This window comes from Rousettus aegyptiacus, unplaced genomic scaffold (genome assembly GCF_014176215.1).
Source record: "Rousettus aegyptiacus isolate mRouAeg1 unplaced genomic scaffold, mRouAeg1.p scaffold_m13_p_16, whole genome shotgun sequence".
Lineage (NCBI taxonomy): Eukaryota > Metazoa > Chordata > Mammalia > Chiroptera > Pteropodidae > Rousettus > Rousettus aegyptiacus.
In genome coordinates, this window is record NW_023416291.1 from 53,027,414 (window position 1) to 53,045,405 (window position 17,992).

At 64.4% G+C, this 17,992-nt stretch overlaps 1 protein-coding gene across 1 annotated transcript; it reads right to left on the minus strand.

Moving 5' to 3' along the window:
• Positions 1–141: 141 nt before the first annotated feature.
• FZR1 (fizzy and cell division cycle 20 related 1) lies at positions 142–17,951 on the minus strand. The gene is made up of 14 exons (XM_016163509.2): positions 17,764–17,951; positions 7,509–7,644; positions 6,298–6,423; positions 6,130–6,193; positions 5,910–6,037; positions 5,415–5,497; positions 4,825–5,008; positions 4,008–4,073; positions 3,305–3,407; positions 3,019–3,203; positions 2,617–2,850; positions 2,185–2,289; positions 1,582–1,674; positions 142–1,278 (listed from the first exon to the last, which is right to left on the minus strand). Exons 2-14 carry the CDS (start codon positions 7,575–7,577, stop codon positions 1,237–1,239), a joined length of 1,482 nt encoding a protein of 493 aa, XP_016018995.1. The 5' UTR covers positions 7,578–7,644; positions 17,764–17,951; the 3' UTR covers positions 142–1,236.
• Positions 17,952–17,992: the final 41 nt, after the last annotated feature.

A 17,992-nucleotide genomic window follows, 5' to 3' on the forward strand; every position in this document is an offset into this window, starting at 1 on the left:
GTCCGCTGACTGCTCCTCCTATGTGAGGGCTTCAGGAGCTGTGACTTGTGTCCCCCAGGCGCGGGGCAGGCCATGCCCTTCCCCAGCTGGCCTGAAACATTTCTGGGGCCCCTCCACAAAAACACGAAACAAACTCAAAAAAAATGTCACAGATACATATATACACATGCACACATGTGGCCGACTGGAGTGGGGCCTCCGAGCACAGCCGGGGTAACCCCCACCCTGGCCAGCCCTGCTCTGCCCCATCTGCACCCAGAACCCCGTGACCCCCTCCAATTTCTCCAGGTCCCGAGCTGAGGCCGGAGGGGGTGATGCCCAGATGCAGCTCGGGGCCAGGGCAGAGGACAGGGTGGGGTCAGGGTCAGCCCGAGAAGCCGCCAGGACGACCCCTGGGCGCACCCCCCTTGCTCTCCCTGCTGGCTTCCCGCGGCCATGGGTGCAGACGGACGAGACAAAACCACGGCCCGGTGCGCGAGAGGCTGCGGAAGAGGCTGCGGCGCCGCTCTTGGGCCCGCGCGCCTGGCGAGCTGGGAAACCAGTCCTGCCCGGGGCCAGGGCTTGGCTGTGACACTGTCAGTGACAAGGATGGTGTGGGCTCAGGGCAAGTACGTGACAGCGAGCAGACCCAACTTCAGTCTTCCTTGCACAAGTCCATCTCGAGATGCCCTCCAGCGAGCGGCCTGCCTGGAGGGGCTGCTCCTGACACCCGGCCGCCGGAACCGCCAGATGGCTGCCGGCACAGGGACAGCAGAGGCAGCGCGAACGGGACCTATCGGGCCGGAGTGTCCCTCCGATCCTGGGCTGGCTTGAACCGCCCTCCTGCGGGGCCCTCCCCCGGCTGACCGGCCTGGCGTCCGGCTGTCCGTCCTGTCGCGGGCGTGCGCGGTGGCGGCAGCGGTGAGCGTGCTTCCAGGAGAGCATGCAGCCCCGCGGGGCGGAGACGAGCACAAAGGGCAGCGGGCAGGGGTCCAGGGAGGCGTCCATCGCGCTCGGAGCGCAGACCGCTGGAGCCGTGGCGCGGTGCGGAGGCAGCCGGAGCCCCGAGCTGCTGGCCCGACCGCGTCCCCGCCCCAAACACCGGACAGCGTTCGCAATCAGGCTTTAATGAGAATCCTCAGGGCCCCTCCAGGCCCGGCTCCCCGCCCACCCCGGCTCCTCCTCGAGGACGTGTGCGGGGAGGGGGGTCCGTGCGCTGAGGACGGCGGCCTCTGCCTGGGTGGCGTGGCCCGAGGTTTACCGGATCCTGGTGAAGAGGTTGAGGACGGACACGGACTCCTGTGGGGCACACAGGAGGGGCCGCTGAGCCGCGGTGCAGAAACCCAGGCTGCGGGCTGGTGGGGCCCACGCGGGCACCGTTTGTCCCCAGCGCCCCGACACACGCGGGGGCGCAGTGCCCTGGGCGCCCTGGCTGGGATGCCAGTGATGCAGCAGCAGAGGGGGGATGTGGGGACCCCCAGGGGAAGTTACGGCAGAGCCTGGTGAAGAGGCTGCTGGGGCGGTACCGGGTGCCGACGCCCCGAGACGAGCTGACGAATGCGCAGGGGCTGCACCGGCGCCGACACCCACCCACCCACTTACCTTTGTTGAACGGGTTTTGCTAAAGACATTCCAGAACCTCAGGGTTTCGTCTCCAGCACCAGTGACAATGGCCTCTCCATCAGGGGACATGGCCTGCGGGAGAGAGGCCCCCATCATCCTTGGGTCCTGAAGCTGATGATGGGGGGCGGGGAGAGGGTCCCCACCAAAGCTGAAGGCTGAGGACACCCCGCCCTGGGGGGGGTCCCTCTAGTCTCCGCCCTCCAGCAGAGTACACAACTGTGTACACACAAAACAGTTTCTAGAAAGAAACAAAAATACTGGAAGGAGTGTGTCTGGGGTGGGGCCCCAGGAAGGTGCAAGCGCGTCTCTGGCCTCGGAGACTCTGGGTGGTTGGGAGGGGTGGGGGTGAGCTGTGGCTGCTTCCCGTGTGTGTGGGGGACGTGTTTGGGTAAAGACACGCGCGCGGAGACCCTTGTGGGGCTGGGGACTTCGGGAAAGCACTCTCACAGTGATGACACCGCCAGCTTAAAAGCAGCACGTGTCCACCCTGCGGGCCGGGAGCGGGCCCGGATGACCGCCCAGGCCCTGGTCGGGGGGCCGTGGTCGGGTCTGCACCCCGCCCTCCCAGGAGTGCAGACTCACCAGGTACAGGACCCGGTACGAGTGCCCGGTCAGCTTGGCCACCTGGGTCAGCGATGGGTACTTCCAGACCAGGATCTGGTTCTGCGAGTAGCCGTGCGTGCTCACCTGGGGATGCACAGGGGCTGTCGGAACCGGGGGCCCCTCCCACAGCCCCCGATTCGGATGAAAGCTGCCGACTCCCCCAGATGCCCGCCAAGAAGCAAGGGCAGCTAGGCCTGCTCCGCGTCCTAGAGCGACCTGGCTCCTGTCCCCACACTCTGGCTGATGACTCGCGGATGACGGGGAACCACACTGCACCCCGAGCTCTGCCAGCCCCTGCTGGTGGTCAGCGGGGACTCCCAGACCGAGATGTGATTCTGTGACCTGCGTGGCAGGGGCTTGGCTCCACCCCAGGACACTGGAGGTCTCCCGGGGGCCGCGCCCCGCACTCACCAGCTCGTTGGCGTGCTTGGACCAGGCCAGGTTGCACACCTGGGAGCCTGTGTCGATGCACTGCAGCGGCTGCCCCGTGAGCGTGTTCCAGAAGCGGATGCAGCGGTCGGCTGTGCCGCCGCCGGACGCCAGCAGCCCGTGCTGGTGCGGGGACCAGGCGATGGCCTTCACGGCCGCCAGGTGCTCCGTGTACTGCTGCACGGGGCTCAGGCTCGAGTGGTTCCAGACCAGCAGCTGGGGGTGCGGGCGGCAGTGGCTGTGAGGCTCTGGGCAGCTGTGGCCCCCGCGGGGAACGACGAATGGCCTCACCCCAGCCTGCCACTGTCCTCCCTTGGGGTGCACCCCCGTCCCCTCACTCTCTGGACGGGGCTGGTTGGGTAGGTGGGACCCTCCGAGGCCTACCTTGTTGTCGTTGCCCCCGGAGGCGAGGAGCTGGTGGTCCGTGGACCACTTGAGCCCACACACCTCCTGCCGGTGGCCCTGCAGCCGCCGCTCGGACTGCACAGGGGGGGCGCGGCTGTCCCTCTGCAGGATCATGCGGTCCCGGCTCCCAGAAGACAGCTGCTCCGCGTTCCAGGCCAGTGCCCCTGAAGGCCGGGCAGAGGGTGGGATAAGGCTGACGCCTGGCCCCTGGGGGCCAGAGGGTGCTGGGGACCACGCCCGCCCGCTGGGACCCTGGGCTCCCCACCGACGCGCGCCGTGTGGCCTTCCAGCATAGACAGCTTCTTCCCCGCGGCCGCATCCCAGATCTGCACGAAGCCCTTGTGTGTGCCAACGGCCACCAAGTTCCCCTAGGAGCGGGGACAAGAGAAGAGCAGGCGTCAGACCCTGGGGTGCAGACCTGACCTCCCTGAGCTCTCCCTCCCCCTCCTTACTGCAGGGCCTTAGGAACCCCACTTTTTTTGAGACTTTTTATGAGTTTATTTGAGCCCAAAAAGATGACATTTACCAAAGAACCAAGGTATGAAATGCCCTTGGGGCCATTTCTTTAAAAATCTTTTAACACACGTCGCTTTGAATCAAGGTGACAGCGCCCCTTAGAACTTCCTAAGAAGATGGTTACGTGACATGTGGGTTTGTCACAACCCAAACAACACGCAGACCCACATCCTTCGATGCGTGGTGCCGCCTGCCCGAGCCTGGGCTGCCCGTGGGCTGAGGTGCGGGGTGGGGCTCTGGGGGCGCTGCAGGTAGCCCTGTCACGTCACCTCTACCAGGCTGGTGACACGCTGGGGACAGACCCCGTCCTGGGGCTTGGACAAGGCCACCAGGTGGGGTTCCACTCCTCGGGTTCTCCCGGGCCCTCACACACCACGGAGGCCCCTGCAGCGAGGCCCACTGAAACCCCACTGCCGGCCCCGCCCAACCAGGGAATGGGCCCATGCACTGACCCGTTCAGACCAGCCCACGGAGGTCACTGAGTCCCCTTCCACTGAGAGGTCGCAGAGTCGGGTCACCTGGGGGAAGGAGAATGGGCGCTGTTGAGGTGACTTGCTGCCTGCTGGTCCTTCAAAGCCCACCGTCAGTTCGTCCATTTATCTGTTCATTCATTCACTCAGTCACACCTCAGGCCTACGGGGCCCAGTGCCAGTGCTGGGGCCCGGGATAAGGAAGCTGGGGTGCCCAGGAGGCTGCAGGCCGCAAGGGGACACATGCCGGCCCAGGGATGAGCGCCTGGGCGGGGTGCTCCGATAACAAGGGCGCCGTGCAGAGGCGGGGCTGACAGCGGGCGCCAGTCCTCTCCGGGGGCCGCCGCTCACCTTCTGAGCCTGCTTGCGTTTGGTTCTCTCTCTGAAAACCTCCCACCCTGCAGGGCGGCGCCTGAGCCCACAGTGGGCCTGGCAGCTGCTCGGTTGCTGCTAGGGGTGGGGGTGGGCAGCCCCAGGCTCAGCTGGGCCCTAACTCCCGTGTCCCCTCTGGGGCAGATGTGGATAAAGCTCACACCCAGGCCTGGACCAAGGACTGCGTCGTCACGGGAGCCAGCCCACAGCGGGCGGGGCACTGGGGCCTCCACTCAACCTGGTGACTGACCCTGGGTCCCAGTCTGCACGCTGAGGGCAGAGCTGCCCTGGGCTCCGGAGCACCCGGCCACACTCCCGTCCCTCGTGGGCTCGGCTGGGCTCGGCTGGGCTCAGCTGCCGGAAGCAGCCGCCCCTCAGCCCCGTGGCACACACGCGTGTGCGCGCCCACAGGCCCTGCAGCACCCACCTGGCTGGTGCAGGCGCTCCACAGGTACACGCAGGTGCCCAGCCCCACGCTGAGCACGTTGAGAGATGACCAGTCCACCAGGTTCAGGTAGAAGTCGTCCTGCAGCTCGGGCGCATCGAGGACCTTAAAGGGGATCTTGGAGATCTTGCGGGTGGGTTTCCGTGGCGACCGCAGCAACTTCTGGCTGTAGGGAGAGCCCCAGACGGTGATTCTGTGCTAATCAGCCACACGGTCACCGTGACTCCTGGCTGACGCTATCCCCGGTTTGCGTGAGCCACTGGCGTATCTGCACCCGCTCATCCTGCCCCTCTGCCCGCAAGAGCCCAGAACTGTCGATGACCCCATGGACACAAGGCCTTTGCCCGGGGTGTCTGGCCACCCTAGGCCTCAACTGCCACACCGGCACCTCCTCCGGAGAGCCTTTCCTGACTCCGCCACCCCCCGTTGGAGGTCAATGTCTCTAGGCCAAGTGTCCCCAGTGGGGGGGGGGGGTCTCTCGGGCTCCCTCTGCTCTCTGTGCAGTGTAGAGGACCGCTTGTAGCTCCATGCACCGCCCAGCTGCCCATCCCGCCTCGCAGGCCCAGACTCACCTTTTGTTGCTGACGGGGGACAAGGAGTAGGGAGACACGTCGTTGCCGTCGTCTGGGCTCGAGCGCTTGGTGCTGAGGGAATACTGGGGTGGGGGGTGCACACCTGCTGAGTGGGCCCCGGCCCACAGCTCGGCTGACCTGCGTGCTGTGTGGCTGGTCGGCAAAGTGGGGCCCGCCCCAGGAGGGGGTCTGACGGGGGGCGTCCCAGGCTCCAGGAACTCGGGAGCGGCAAACGAGGCCTCTTCCTGGCACCTTCCCCGCAGCGACTGCCAGCGTGACCCAGGCCAGACTCTTTCTGACACTGCCAGGGCCCCACGAGCTGGGACATTCCCTGTGGGTCTGCTGAGGCTGCCGCCCCTGCCCCCAGCATCTGGCTGCCCGTCAGTCGCAGAGCACCTGCCCTGCGGTCACTTTCGTCTCAGCAAGTGTCCAAGAGAGCAACAGGCTGTCCCCGCAGGGACCAGCAGACAGTGGGGGCGCGGCCGGCAGGCTCACCGTGAAGAGGCCCTTCTTCTCGGGGGTGGACGGCTGCAGCCTGCGGTCCTCCGTCTGCGGGTCCTGCACCTTCTCGATGCCGGCGCCCAGCAGCTCGTTCTTCAGCAGGGCCGAGTAAGCCAGGCCGTCTGCGGGCACCGGGCATGGAAGAGGCTGGGGCGGGGCTGGACGAGGCACGGGGTGGGGGTGAAAGGGGGGGTCTGGGGCTCTGATTCCTGACCTTTGCCATTATCCGAGGTGGCGTCCTTGGCTTTCCGGTTCTGGCTGGGAGACTTCTCATTTTCCTGCGGGGCAGAGGTGAGCTGGAACGGCCCGGCCCCGCCCCAGGCTGCAGGCTCGGCGGTCCTTCCCTCCGACCCCCCTGCCCTCTGCCCTCCGGAGCCCTCACGTTGATCCTGTGGAAATTCACGCTCCAGTTGGCACCGGCTCTCGAGGGGATGAAGCGGTCCCCGTGCTTGCTGGGGGAGGACACGGGGGAGTTGGCAGGTGTCAGGGTCCGCCGCATCTCTGCAACCTGGAAGGACGGCAGGCTGGGGCTGGGTGCCTCGGAGCCTCCCAGAGGCATGCCGAGGCCAGTCCGGCCCACCCTGCCGGCTGCACTTGGCCACTGGCCACTGAACGAGGGGCTCGACCTTGGAAACCCGAGGGGCAGGAGTAGAACACGGTAAGCAGCTCATGTGCTGGACCCTGCCGGTGGCTCCGTGAAGCAGGAAGAGCCCGAGACACTGGCGCACAGCGACCATGATGGACAGAAAGCATGGAACGAAGAACGTTTATTCCCTGGACACCTGCTGCCGCGTGGCCACAACCTCTCACCGACCAGGCTGTCCTCCCAGAGCCGCGACCCGGCCGCCTGCACCACGCGTGACGCGGGCGCCAACCCCACTTGACTGCCCCAGGAACGTCCTCAATGTTTAAGGGACCTGCTGTGGGCTGAACCGTGTCCCCCGAGAGCATGTGCTGTGGTCACAGTGGAGCAGGGTGGGACCTCGACGACGGTCTCATCAGAGAGAGAAAAGCCGACAGAGAATGTGACGCGAAAACCAGGCCGAGACCGGGCGATGGGTCCAAAGGTCAAGGATCGTAGGAGCTGCGGGGGGCAGGAAGGACCCTCCCGGTGCCTCTCGGCCCTGGCCGCCCACCCCACGTGCTCCCTTGTCCCAGCACTGACCCCTCCCGCGGAGGTCTGGCCACCCCCGAGCCAGCTCCCTGCACGGGTTGTGGGGCTGGGTGGTGGGTCCTTTGCCACCCCATCTGGAAATGGGAAGGCGGCTCACATTCCTTTGTTCCCTGTTGGTCCCGACAACGGCCCCCCGGGAAGGGCTGGCACCCCTGCAGACTAAAAGGCGAAGGCCCCAGGCCCTGTGAGAATAAGGGACCTCCAGGAGCAGGAGGAGATGCACAGAAGCCCTGGGTGATGAGTCACAGCTGAAGTGTGGCCGTCGCAAGGCCACTGGGAGGGCCTGGGGGAGCCCTGCGGGAGGACGTCACCTGCCCAGCACATCTGTTCGCTAACGGCTGAAGCCCAGGGACGACTACGCCCACACCCCGTCTCCCCACCAGCTCCCCCCGGCCAGGGCAGGCGGGGCTGGCACTCACACACGGCATTGTGTTCTCATTCTGGATGACGATCTGCCGGAGGAGGCGCCGCTCGTAGTCCTGGTCCATGACGAGGCAGGGCAGGCACGGCCTGCCGGCCAAGGTCAGCCGCCAAGTTCAGCCAGCCAAGGTCAGCCTGGGGCAGGAAGGGCAGGAGAGGTCAGCACCAATGGGCAGCCCTCCTCACCAGCACCTGGTGCCCACAAGGCAGACCTCGGGAATAGCTGACTCCCCCCATCATGTGGATCATGTGGTGGGGTCCTCCCTCCCAAGAGCCCAGGGCACAGGCTTTGCTGCACCCCGCAGGTCCTGGAAGGCAGAGACAAGACAGAGGCAGACGGGGCTCCTCCCCACTTGCTCTGCAGGGCCCTTTCCCCGGGCCCCTTTGCCTTTGTCAGGGGATGACCCCCACCCCGCTCCCCCAACCTAGGCCCCCCATCTCTTCCTGCTTCAGACCCTCTGAGGCCAGGAGCCATTCAAGGGGCCACGGCCCTTCTCATTGGCCCCGAGAGGGAAGCAGGGGGCTGGGCAAGGGTTGGGGTGGTCCCAGAGAGGAGTCCCCACGAGGATTCCCCGTGTGGCCTGATGCATAAAACAGGTGGGGATCGGTGAGCTCCAGGGAGTGTGCCAGGCCTGGCTGGGCACCGGGCCCTGTGCTGGCACGGGGGCTCCTGGGCCGGGCCGACGAGGTCTTGGCCCAGGGACATCGGCCTCCAGCTCCCACTCACTCTGGGGAAGAGCGAGAGCATGCCAGCAAGAGGAGGCCGGAGAAGAACATTCTTGAGAAGCAAGAGCAAAGCTGAGGCAGGGAAGGGCTGCGCGTGTTCTCGGATGGGGCAGAAGCGAGTGGCAGCCTCAGGGAGAAGGGACGTCCTCTACTGTGGGGACGGGGACAAACCGGGCCCCCGGCCACACCTCCAGCTGCCTGTAGAAGACGTGGGGACCCCCACCTGCCATTTCTAAGACTGCTGTTTACTGTACTGAAGAACAAAAAACCCCAAAACCGTAGGAGAAAACGCCGGTCACTTTATCACCGGAGAAACGCAAAGTGTCTGCAAGGCAAACACCCCTTAAGAAAGCTGGGAAAACCTCTGCCACCCTGAGGACAGACCACAGCGGCACAGGGCGTGAGCCGCCGTTCCTGGAACCGATGCTCGCCCCGTGTGCAGCGGGCGCAGGCGGTGCCCCCTCCAGCCACCAGCCTGGTGCTGAGGCGACGTGCGCGCCGGCCGCAGGCGGGGAGCTGGCAGACGCTCGCCCGCCCTGCTGGCAGGAGCTGACGCTGGCAGGACTTCTAAGGAAGATCGTTTGGCAACTGCTTTCAAAACCTAAGCATGCACGTCCTTTTCGACGCAGCGTTTCTCCTTCTAGGAATCTGCCCACAGCGACTCTGGGCGCCTGCGAGCAAAACCCGGTGCACGAAGGTACTGTGCAGACAGCTCGCGAAGGGAAGGTGACCAACGGCCTAACTGCTGCCCTGCGGGGCCTTCTTCCCCCTCGGGAGACACTGAAGTAGGGACCCGTGCCCCAGAGAACAGCACTGTGCGGACACGTGATGTCTGGAAGGCGGAGGAAACCCGAAGCACAGGTGGGCTCTGCGGCGGGGACCCGGAGGACGGGGGTCAGGAGGAGGAGGACACCTTGCTTCCCGCCACACGTCACACTGCCCTTGTGTGTCATGGGCACAAGTTAAGTTATTTAAAAAAACAAACAGCTGGGGAGAGAGGGGACCACGTAAGCCCAGGACGTGAGCAGTAGGGTCTCGGTGGCGGGGGCACAGCTGGCTGTGCCCGGAACATCCTGCAGCCTTTGCTGGACGTCTGAGAAGTTTCCTAATAAAACGCTGGAGAGAAAAAGCAGTCATTTCTCTGTTAACGAGCCCACTGAGCACCGGCGAGCTGCAAGGCCCTCGCGGAAAGGCTCCCCCAAGCCGCAGGAAGCTTCGGGCCAACGCTCACGACGATGTGGGACAGAAGCCATGACTGGCCCCGCGACGCGAGGGCAAGAACGCTGCCCCAGGAGGCTCTGCCCAAGGGGCGCCACTTGCAGGCTGGTGACCATAGTCCAGCCAGGTGGCCAGGGCCCTGGCTGCCTGGCTTCCCACTGCCACTGTCCCTTCTGCAGGGTACTGTCACTGGAGGCCTCACCCGCCACTGACCCAGCCCTGAAGAGGGCCTCCTCTCCTCCCCAGTGGCTCCCGGAATGAGACAGGAAGCTCACTTTCTGCCACTGCCTCAGACAAGCCTCAACCTGCTCCCCTGGGAACTGGGAACATCCCCAGTACCTGAAAGTGATGAGGTCCGTACGGCGAGGGCCGGCATGACCACTCACAACCACCCGGGGCTGCCCCTGGCTTTCGACCTGGCTGTCCGGTGGCCCGCTGCACCCTCCTGGGGAGGCTGTCCCTGCCACCCCTGGCTAGCCAACCTGTCCTGTAGGGCTCACGTGATTCCTGCTTGCCAGATACTCAGCAAAGACAGCTCAAAGTGTAACCCCGTGGTTCTGGCCGGGGCGACTCTGCCCCAAGGGGCACTGGGCAACATCTGGCGGCACCTGTGGTCATGAGGGCGAGTGCTCCTGGCACTGAGTGGGCGGGGCCAGGGATGCTGCTCGACCCCCCGCAGCGCCCAGGACGGCCCCCCACAGAGTGATCTGGGTCGGTGGTGCTGAGAGACCGGGCTGGGCCCAGGCCACAGCGACTGCCTGCGAAGACGACGACACCTGTTCCCGCAGGGCCGAGGGGCCTGAAGACACCCCCGAGCCGACCCCTGTGGGCCCTCCCATGGGAGCCCGCAGGGCCCGGGGGCCCACGTGAGGAACGATGGGAACAAGTTCAGTCCCCAGCCACCCACCGGCTCCCAAGGGTGGGCAGGTGCCACCCCTCCCCCACATCAAGTGAGGAAACGGGGCGAAGGGGCCTGTTTGGGCAGCAGATGCACAGCGGGCGGGCGGCACCTCAGGACTGCTCTCCAGGCTTCCTGGGGCGGGGGCGGGGCGCGGCCGTGGAGGGCGGAGTCACAGGGGGCGGGGCCTCCTGCCTGCCTGGGGGCCACAGCCACAAGCCTCCCAGGCCCTCAGGAGCAGAGCAGTCTGCTTCCAGAAGCCCAGTTTCGAGGTCTTGCTCATCTCGAAAAACTGGTCGCCACTGTTCTCACGTTTTATAAGGCTTAGAAGAGCCAACGGACGTGAGGCATCCCCGCCGCACGTCTTCATGACTCAGGGCTTTGAGGCGGCCTGGTCGGGCTGTGCTACCTAGGAAGTGGCAGACGCCAGGCTCTCACTCGGACGCTGCTGACACCGGGCCCAGTCGCTCTCAAGGGGGGGCCATCGCGGGCACGGTGGGGGCTGAGCAGCACCCCCAGCCCCACCCAGTCGAGGCCAGGGGCACGCCCCGCAGCTGTGACACCACAGATGTCCCACACATCGCCAGCGTCCCCCGGGAGGCAGTCCCGACAGCCAACAGCGAGGGGGCTGAGGTGGCACCTGCCACCCGCAGGGGGTGTGGAGGAGAAGGCAGAGGGGAGCCAGCCAGCAGGAGCCTGTGCGCACCCCGTGTCACATCCTGAGGGGGAGGCAGGGTCTCACGGGGCACTGCAGGTCCGGTGACAGGCACAGTGAGCCGGACCCTGCTTCTGGCCCTGTGGGGAGACCATCAGAACACGAATGACAATGACAGTGGTGAATCCCACCCGTGCCTCTCCATGAGCCAGCACAGATCAAAATACTTGACATGCTTTATTCGATTTGGTCCTCAGGCACGATCCTATCTCCATTTCAACCTGGGAACTCAGGGCATGGGCAGCTGACGGGTGACGACGGGTGGCAGAGCGGGGGCTTGAACCCCGCCTGCAGCAGCCACTCGGGTCACGATACTCCCACGGGTGAGGGTCGGCAGGCTCAGCACAGAGCACGCCAGCAGCCTCGTACTTGAAAGCCTGCGCCGGATGGCTCACTACGGCACGTGTGAATCCCCCCTGGTACTTCCTGTGGGAACCATTCAATGAGGGGTCATGGTGACAAATGGCTGGGGGCTTCTGGGACAGCCTTTCACGGGGCCGGAAACCTCTGGAGGAAAGTGCTCCTGTCTGACAGGCACACAGGTGGAGGACCTGGGAGGCCCGGAAGTGGCTCTGGGTGGGCCTAGACTACTTGCAGGCTTTGAACTAGGCCCGCCCTCCTGGGAAAGGCAGTTGGGGAGGGCATGCCAGGAGCCATGGCCTTGCTCCCAGCTGTTCTCTAAGGAGTTGGGAGAGAAGCTCTACATGAGAAAGACCCAGCCGGGAACAGGGCGGGTCAAGTCTCCGCTCGCACAGGGCCTGGGGAGCTGAGAGGGCTCTGTGGCTTTTACTCTTTGCCTGGGCCCAATCTGTGACCAGCCCTCCAGGCCCCCTTCCCCGGCCACAGCCGGTTATGCACCGCGTAGCAGAGAAAGCGGGCTTTGCAGAGGGACAGACCTGGCCTGGAGTCCTGCCTCCAAGCCTTACTGGCTCCATTGTTTGGGGTGAGCAACGTCTCCTCTCTGAACCTCCCTCTCTTCATCTAGAAAGTGAGAATGAGGCGACGCCGCTGCCTATACTGCTGCGCAGCTGGACGCAACTCCTGTGAGGCAGCGAGCAGTGTCTGACCCACACAGGATGCTGGGAAGTGGAGGGCGTGCTCAGGGGCCCCACGACGCGTGCACTGCAGGTCCCAGATGCACCGGCTTCCTGGGGCCCATGGCTGCCACCTCAATAACCTCCTGGCCACTGATGCAGGCGGGGCCCTGTCCTTCCCCACGCTGCCCACGCAGGTGAAACGGACACGCCTTCCCCGGAGTCTGTCCTCAGTCAAAGACACGGGAGGAACAGAGCGGCCTGGCTGGAGGGCTGGCGTGGTCTCAGACGCGGGGCTCTGGACTGGAACCTGCTTCGTGACAGAGGCGGCGCAGACCAGGACCTTTGGGGGGAGTGGCCCAGCCTGCAGAGGGAACATGACAAGCTCACGGCCCCTGACCTCTATCGAAAGCAAAGGCACGTGGGGAGCCGGCGTACCTTCCCTGGGTGGCCAACGCGAATCGACGCAGGCAAGTTATTCTGAGAGGGCCTGTGGAGGAGGCCCCTGAGCAGTGTGCGTGTGTTCGCTCGTTCATTCGTTTGTTCATTCATTCATTCGTTCATTCAGCGGATGCTTACTCCCTCCTGCTACGTGCAGGTGGCCCCAGGAGCCACTCGAGGAGCTGTAAAGCAGAGACTCCCTGGTGAGAACTGCCACTCTAAGTCCCAGAAACGATGCCCAAAGGGAGGTGAGCCCCTACCCTTCCCACCACAGGGCGCCCACCCTTCAACTGACCCGGTGAGACGCCCAGATCCAAAGACCCTGGGTCTGCAGCGGCCGAGACCCCAAACCCCACACGAGGAAGAGCGACTTGGAAACCACAAGCTTTACGGTCATTTATGTGACCCTAACTGTGACTGACACCAGACAGCCGGCTCTCAAGGCCAGACAGGGCCTTAAAGGGGACCAGAGGAAGCCCGAGCGGGTACCCGGAGCCCTCTCAACTCCGCATCAGCTTGCACACCTGCAAGGACAGGGAGCTCACCCCCTAAGAGGCAGCCTGAACGTCAGGAAGTGCTTCCTCAGTCTGTCTCAATGCCATGCCCACCCATGGGTCTGAGGTGGGAGTGGCAGGAAAAAAAGCCGAGTATGTTCAGGGTGGGGTACCTCCCCTACCCGCCCCAGCACTGACACGGGCCGTCTGGGGCACTGTGGAGTGTTGGGCAGCATCTCTGGCCCCACCCACTCGACACCAGTCGTGACAGCCACAGACGTCCCCAGACATCGCCCCCAGACATCGCCCCCAGTGGAGACTCCTGGTCTCAGGGAATCGGGAATCCTTAGGAAAATGTTGCTTCCCCGGGCTCCACAGACCAGCGCTAACCTCTCTCAGCCCTTCCAAGAGGACAGACAGACAGACACCCTCCACCCCGCCGGCCTCTGCTTTTTGTGGGAGAAACACAAACACAAGTCTGCCCTCCCTGCCGTGGCTGTCATGCCCTGTAGGGACTGGATGAGACCCTCTGAGTCACAAGCAGTGGTTCCCTGTCCATGAAAAGGCCCAGGGTTCGGAAGGACTGGACCGCAGCGGTGTGGAGCGCCTGGGGCAGGAGGAGGGAAAGGCGTGAGGCCAGAAGGGCAGGTCTCGGTGGCGGGGAGGTGGGGAAGGGACCGGGAGCCGAAGGGGGTGCGATCGGAGCCGGGTCTGTGGGCTGGCAGTGGTGCGGGGGGCGGGGCCCACGCAGCAGGTGCTGCGGAGCAGGTGGGGAAGCATCCCCCCCCCACCCTGCGAGAAGGACGCGGGGGGGGGGGGCAGGTCTGAGGAAACAGCGGCCTCTCCTGGACACCCCGCTGGAGGTGCACGGGAGAGACGACAGGACACCCAGGGCAGAGACCTGGCCGCCGCCCAGGCCGGGAGTTCAGGAGTCAGCTCTGGGCCCCAGCAGCAGAGGAGGACAGGAAGCCGAGGGCGAGGGACAGGCCACCAAGGCGCGTGTGCGAAGGCGCGAGGAGGCGTCTGAGCCCCTGTGAATAAGAAGGGCCGCCGCACAGCCTGTCCCTGGCTGTGGCAGCTCTGCTCACGACCGGGAAGAGGCAGCTCCACTGGCCACCAGCCGGTGAACGATGACGAAACGTGCCACATCCACACACTGGAACGTCATTCAGCCGCGAAAAGGGGCGAAACACGGACACACGTTATAGCTTTGACGCATGAGGCGCGGTGCGGAAAGGCGGGCGCCAAGGGCCGCAGTGTGCGAGTCCGTTTCTGTGACGCGTCCAGAACCAAGCGCGCGCACAGAGGGTGGGCCCGTGGGCACCAGGGGCTGGGCGGGGGCTGGGTAGTGACTGCTGAGAGGGATAGTTTCTTTTTGGAGTGACGAGAATGTTCTGGAACTAGACAGCGATGACAGATACACAAGCTCGTGAGTACACTGAAAACTACCGAATCGCACACTTGAAACGGGTGGCTTCTACGCTGTGAGAATCACTCTGAACGAAGCCGTTACCGACAGAAATTAGTAGGTAGGATGATGAGAAGCAGGGCCAGGGAAGCAGACGGCGCGCTGGGAACACGGAGCGCGCCCTGCGGCCCACCCTTCGCTCGGGAGGGCCGCGCTCGCCGCGTGCCGCGGCCGAGTGACGAAGCGAGGCTGGAGAGGACGCGGTGCGTACTGTCACTTCACTGGCACGGGAGGAAACGAAAACAGGAGAAAGCAGTCACTCCCCAAGGACACGTGAATGTGTGGCACGTGGGGGGGGGCTCTGGTCGTGTCCTGACTCCCAGAGCTCAACGGACATCTGTCACAGCAGGGAGGCGCTGCGCCCGGCGTCCGTGCACACGCGCGAGCGGGCCCCGCGCAGACCAGGGCCTTGGAGAGGTCGAGCGAGGGGAGAGGCGGGCAGGGCGGTGACCTGTGGAGCAGACAAGCAGGAGGCCTTCGGGGCCTGTGATGGGGCAGAAACTGGACCACGAGGAGTTGTCGGGGCAAAAGAGGGGCGGCCGGCTCCGCGGGCTCCCTGCGCCAACCCCCAGACGGGCCGGCCTCCGCACCCGCCCGGCCAGCGCGCTCCAGCTCCAGCCTCGGCGGGGCACGGCGCAGGCTCTGGGGACAGGCCCTGCCCTCACACGGTTCGCAATCTAGACTCGCTCAGGGCCTCCCCCTTCAGCAGTGCTGACATCGAAGCCGGGTCACTCCCTGTGGGGGCCTCCCGGAGACCGTGGGGTGTTGAGCAGCATCCCCGGCCCCAGCCGCTCGATTCCAGGAGCGCCTCGTCCCCAGTGTGACAAATACAGACGCTCCTGGTTGCGAACGTCTGCTTGAGAAGAGAACGATTCCAGGGACGGAGATTTGGCTGGTTCCTAACAGACCACATCCCTTGATCTTGATGCCAGCCAGGAGCCCCAGTGGCTCCTCCAGACAGAATGACTTTGCATCCCAGTCCCTCTCAGTGACACTGAGCAAAAACCTCCCCCCAACCAACTCCGTGCTGGACCTCCCCAAACTCAAGACTCTCAAGTGTACAAAATTCGCCCGGCCAGAGGCCCCGATACATAGCGCCAGCGGGTGATTTCTGCAGAAACAGACAGTGGGGCGCGCTCAGTGCAGGCCCACTCAAAAAGACGCGTCGGCTCTGGCTGGCTGCTTCCAGGAACTGCCAACAGCCACCTCCACTGGCCACGGCGCACTCGGAGATTTTCCCGGGAAACAGTCCTGGGGCAAGCTGGCCGGCACTGAGACACTGCCCCCCACGACGGCAAAGCAACTGTCCAAGCACTGGAGCCTTGGTTTTAGGAGGAGGGGGCCCACATCCTTAACAAAACCCCCCAGAGCAATCCGACCTCGCCTGTTACACTGAGTGCCAGCTTCCACTCTTGGTTCAGAAGGAAACGCCACCACGTCAACGCCAAAACAGAAGGGGCTCTCGACATCAAAGGCCAGGGTGGCCCACGAGAAATTCTGCCAACAGCTTAGGATGCATTCTAGGGACAACGCACCACTCTGGGGACTGTCCCCAGAGGATCTCATCAGCTTCCGGTGTGCAAATCCTGCCCACACATCCAAGGGAGACCATCCAATCTCCTTCATTTCTAAGTCCCTCCCACCTGTCTCCAATCCAGGGGAGTCGGCTATGTAAACTGTGGGCGGTCGGTTTTTCTTTAGGTAAAGGATCCTCATTTAAAGTGTGGTAAGAAAAGGAAGGGATTAAGTACAAACTGCCACTGACATAATCACAGAAATTAATGTACAGCATAGAGAATACAATCAATGACATTTTAATAGCTACGGAGGGTGCCAGATGGGTACCAGAACTGGCCAGTTCTTAACGGCACAGGTTGGGGTGTTCTGAGAGGGAATCCCCTGCATTTGTGGGGCAGAGCGCAGCCTATTTACAAGAGGGTTGTAGACACTGACTGCAAGGGGTGGGGGTTGCAGGTTGCAGGTGGCCTGGGCTGGGGAGGTCACGTACGGCCAGGTGTGGGGGAGGCTCGGATTTGGGGGTGATCACTTAGTAAGGTACGTAAACATCTAACCATGTTGTACACCTGAAATGGATATTGTACGTCAACTATAATTGAAAAAACATGATGGCAAGATGGGGCGTGGTGGAGAATGGGTCCAGCCTGACCAGCGAGAGGCATGAGGTCATCGCCTGGTGGACTGGGGTGAGGGGATCTAGTTACCAGCCTGGGAGGCACAGTGAACAAGGGGGTGCTTTGGGCAGAGAACAGGGAGAACCAGGTTTAGACTGGACACATACAGTGGCGAGTCTCGGGCTCTGGACTGGGCGCAGGTCTAGACCATGTACGGCAATGCAGGGGCATGGGGTAGTTTTTAGCAGGAGAAAAAGGCTTATTTTGGACTGGGTGGCGGGGCCTGTGCTTGCAGGGACAGACAGAGAGGTCCTGGATGCGAATGGCTGGGCACAGACAGGCTGCCTCAGATTTTGGCAAAATGGGAGCATGTTTCTGGGTGGCTGGCGGCTGGAACGGGTCAGCTGAGAGAGTGGAGAGCGGAGAGCAGAGGGGTGGGTGCGAGGGGGCCACTTATGCATTCGAAACACGCTGCCTAAGTGCTTCTGTGTGCCAGGAGCCGACAGGGGACTGGTGAACACAACGAGGAGCCCAGACAGGCAGAGTCGCCACACCTCGGTCTACTGGATTGCGGGTCCACAAGGCTCGAGCTTTATTTTGTTGGGGCGGGGCCTGGTTCGAGCCTGGCTGAGTCTCGAGAGCTATGGGGGAGCTTTAAATTTGGGCAGGGCTTGCGTTGGGATTACTCTGGAAGACTCTAGTTTGACAACCCAGAGGTGAAGAACACAGGTTAGGGCGTTTGCCTGCTGTGTTCTGGGGGTCGGGGGTCCCCCGGTATTGCGGGGGACAGAGCTTGGCCCCACGTTTGTGGACGAAGACTGCGAAGGGAGGTCGTAGGCTGCAGGTCGCCTGGGTTGGGGGGAATCAGAACCAGGTTGGGGGGAGAGGCTCGGATTTGTGGGTTAAGACGGAAGCGGGATGCTGAAGTCACCCCCGGCCGAGCGCAGCTTGGGGGGCGGCGTCCGGCGGTCCGGACGGCTCCTGGAGGGGCCCCAGCGTGCGGGTCGCAGCCCGGCCGGTCGACTCGGTTCCGGGGGACCTCTGCGTTGGTCCGCGCCGCCTCCAGGCCCGGCTCGGGGGTCGCGGCTCGGGCCCGGGGGGCGGGTCCCCAGACCCGGGACACCTCACCTGGCTCGCTCCCGTCGCCCGCTGGCTCCGCCGGCCCCGCCTCTTCCGGCGCCGCGCCGCGTCGCCGCCGCTGCCCGCAGCTCTGCCGGGTCCGGATACGGAGGCCGCTGACGGGATTCCGGGATCCGTGCTCCTTAATATGGCGACGATCGCGGCTCCGCGGCCTCCGGCGCCCTCCTCCGCCGCCGCGCGCGCTCCCGCGGCCCGGCCACGCCCCCGCGCTGGCGCG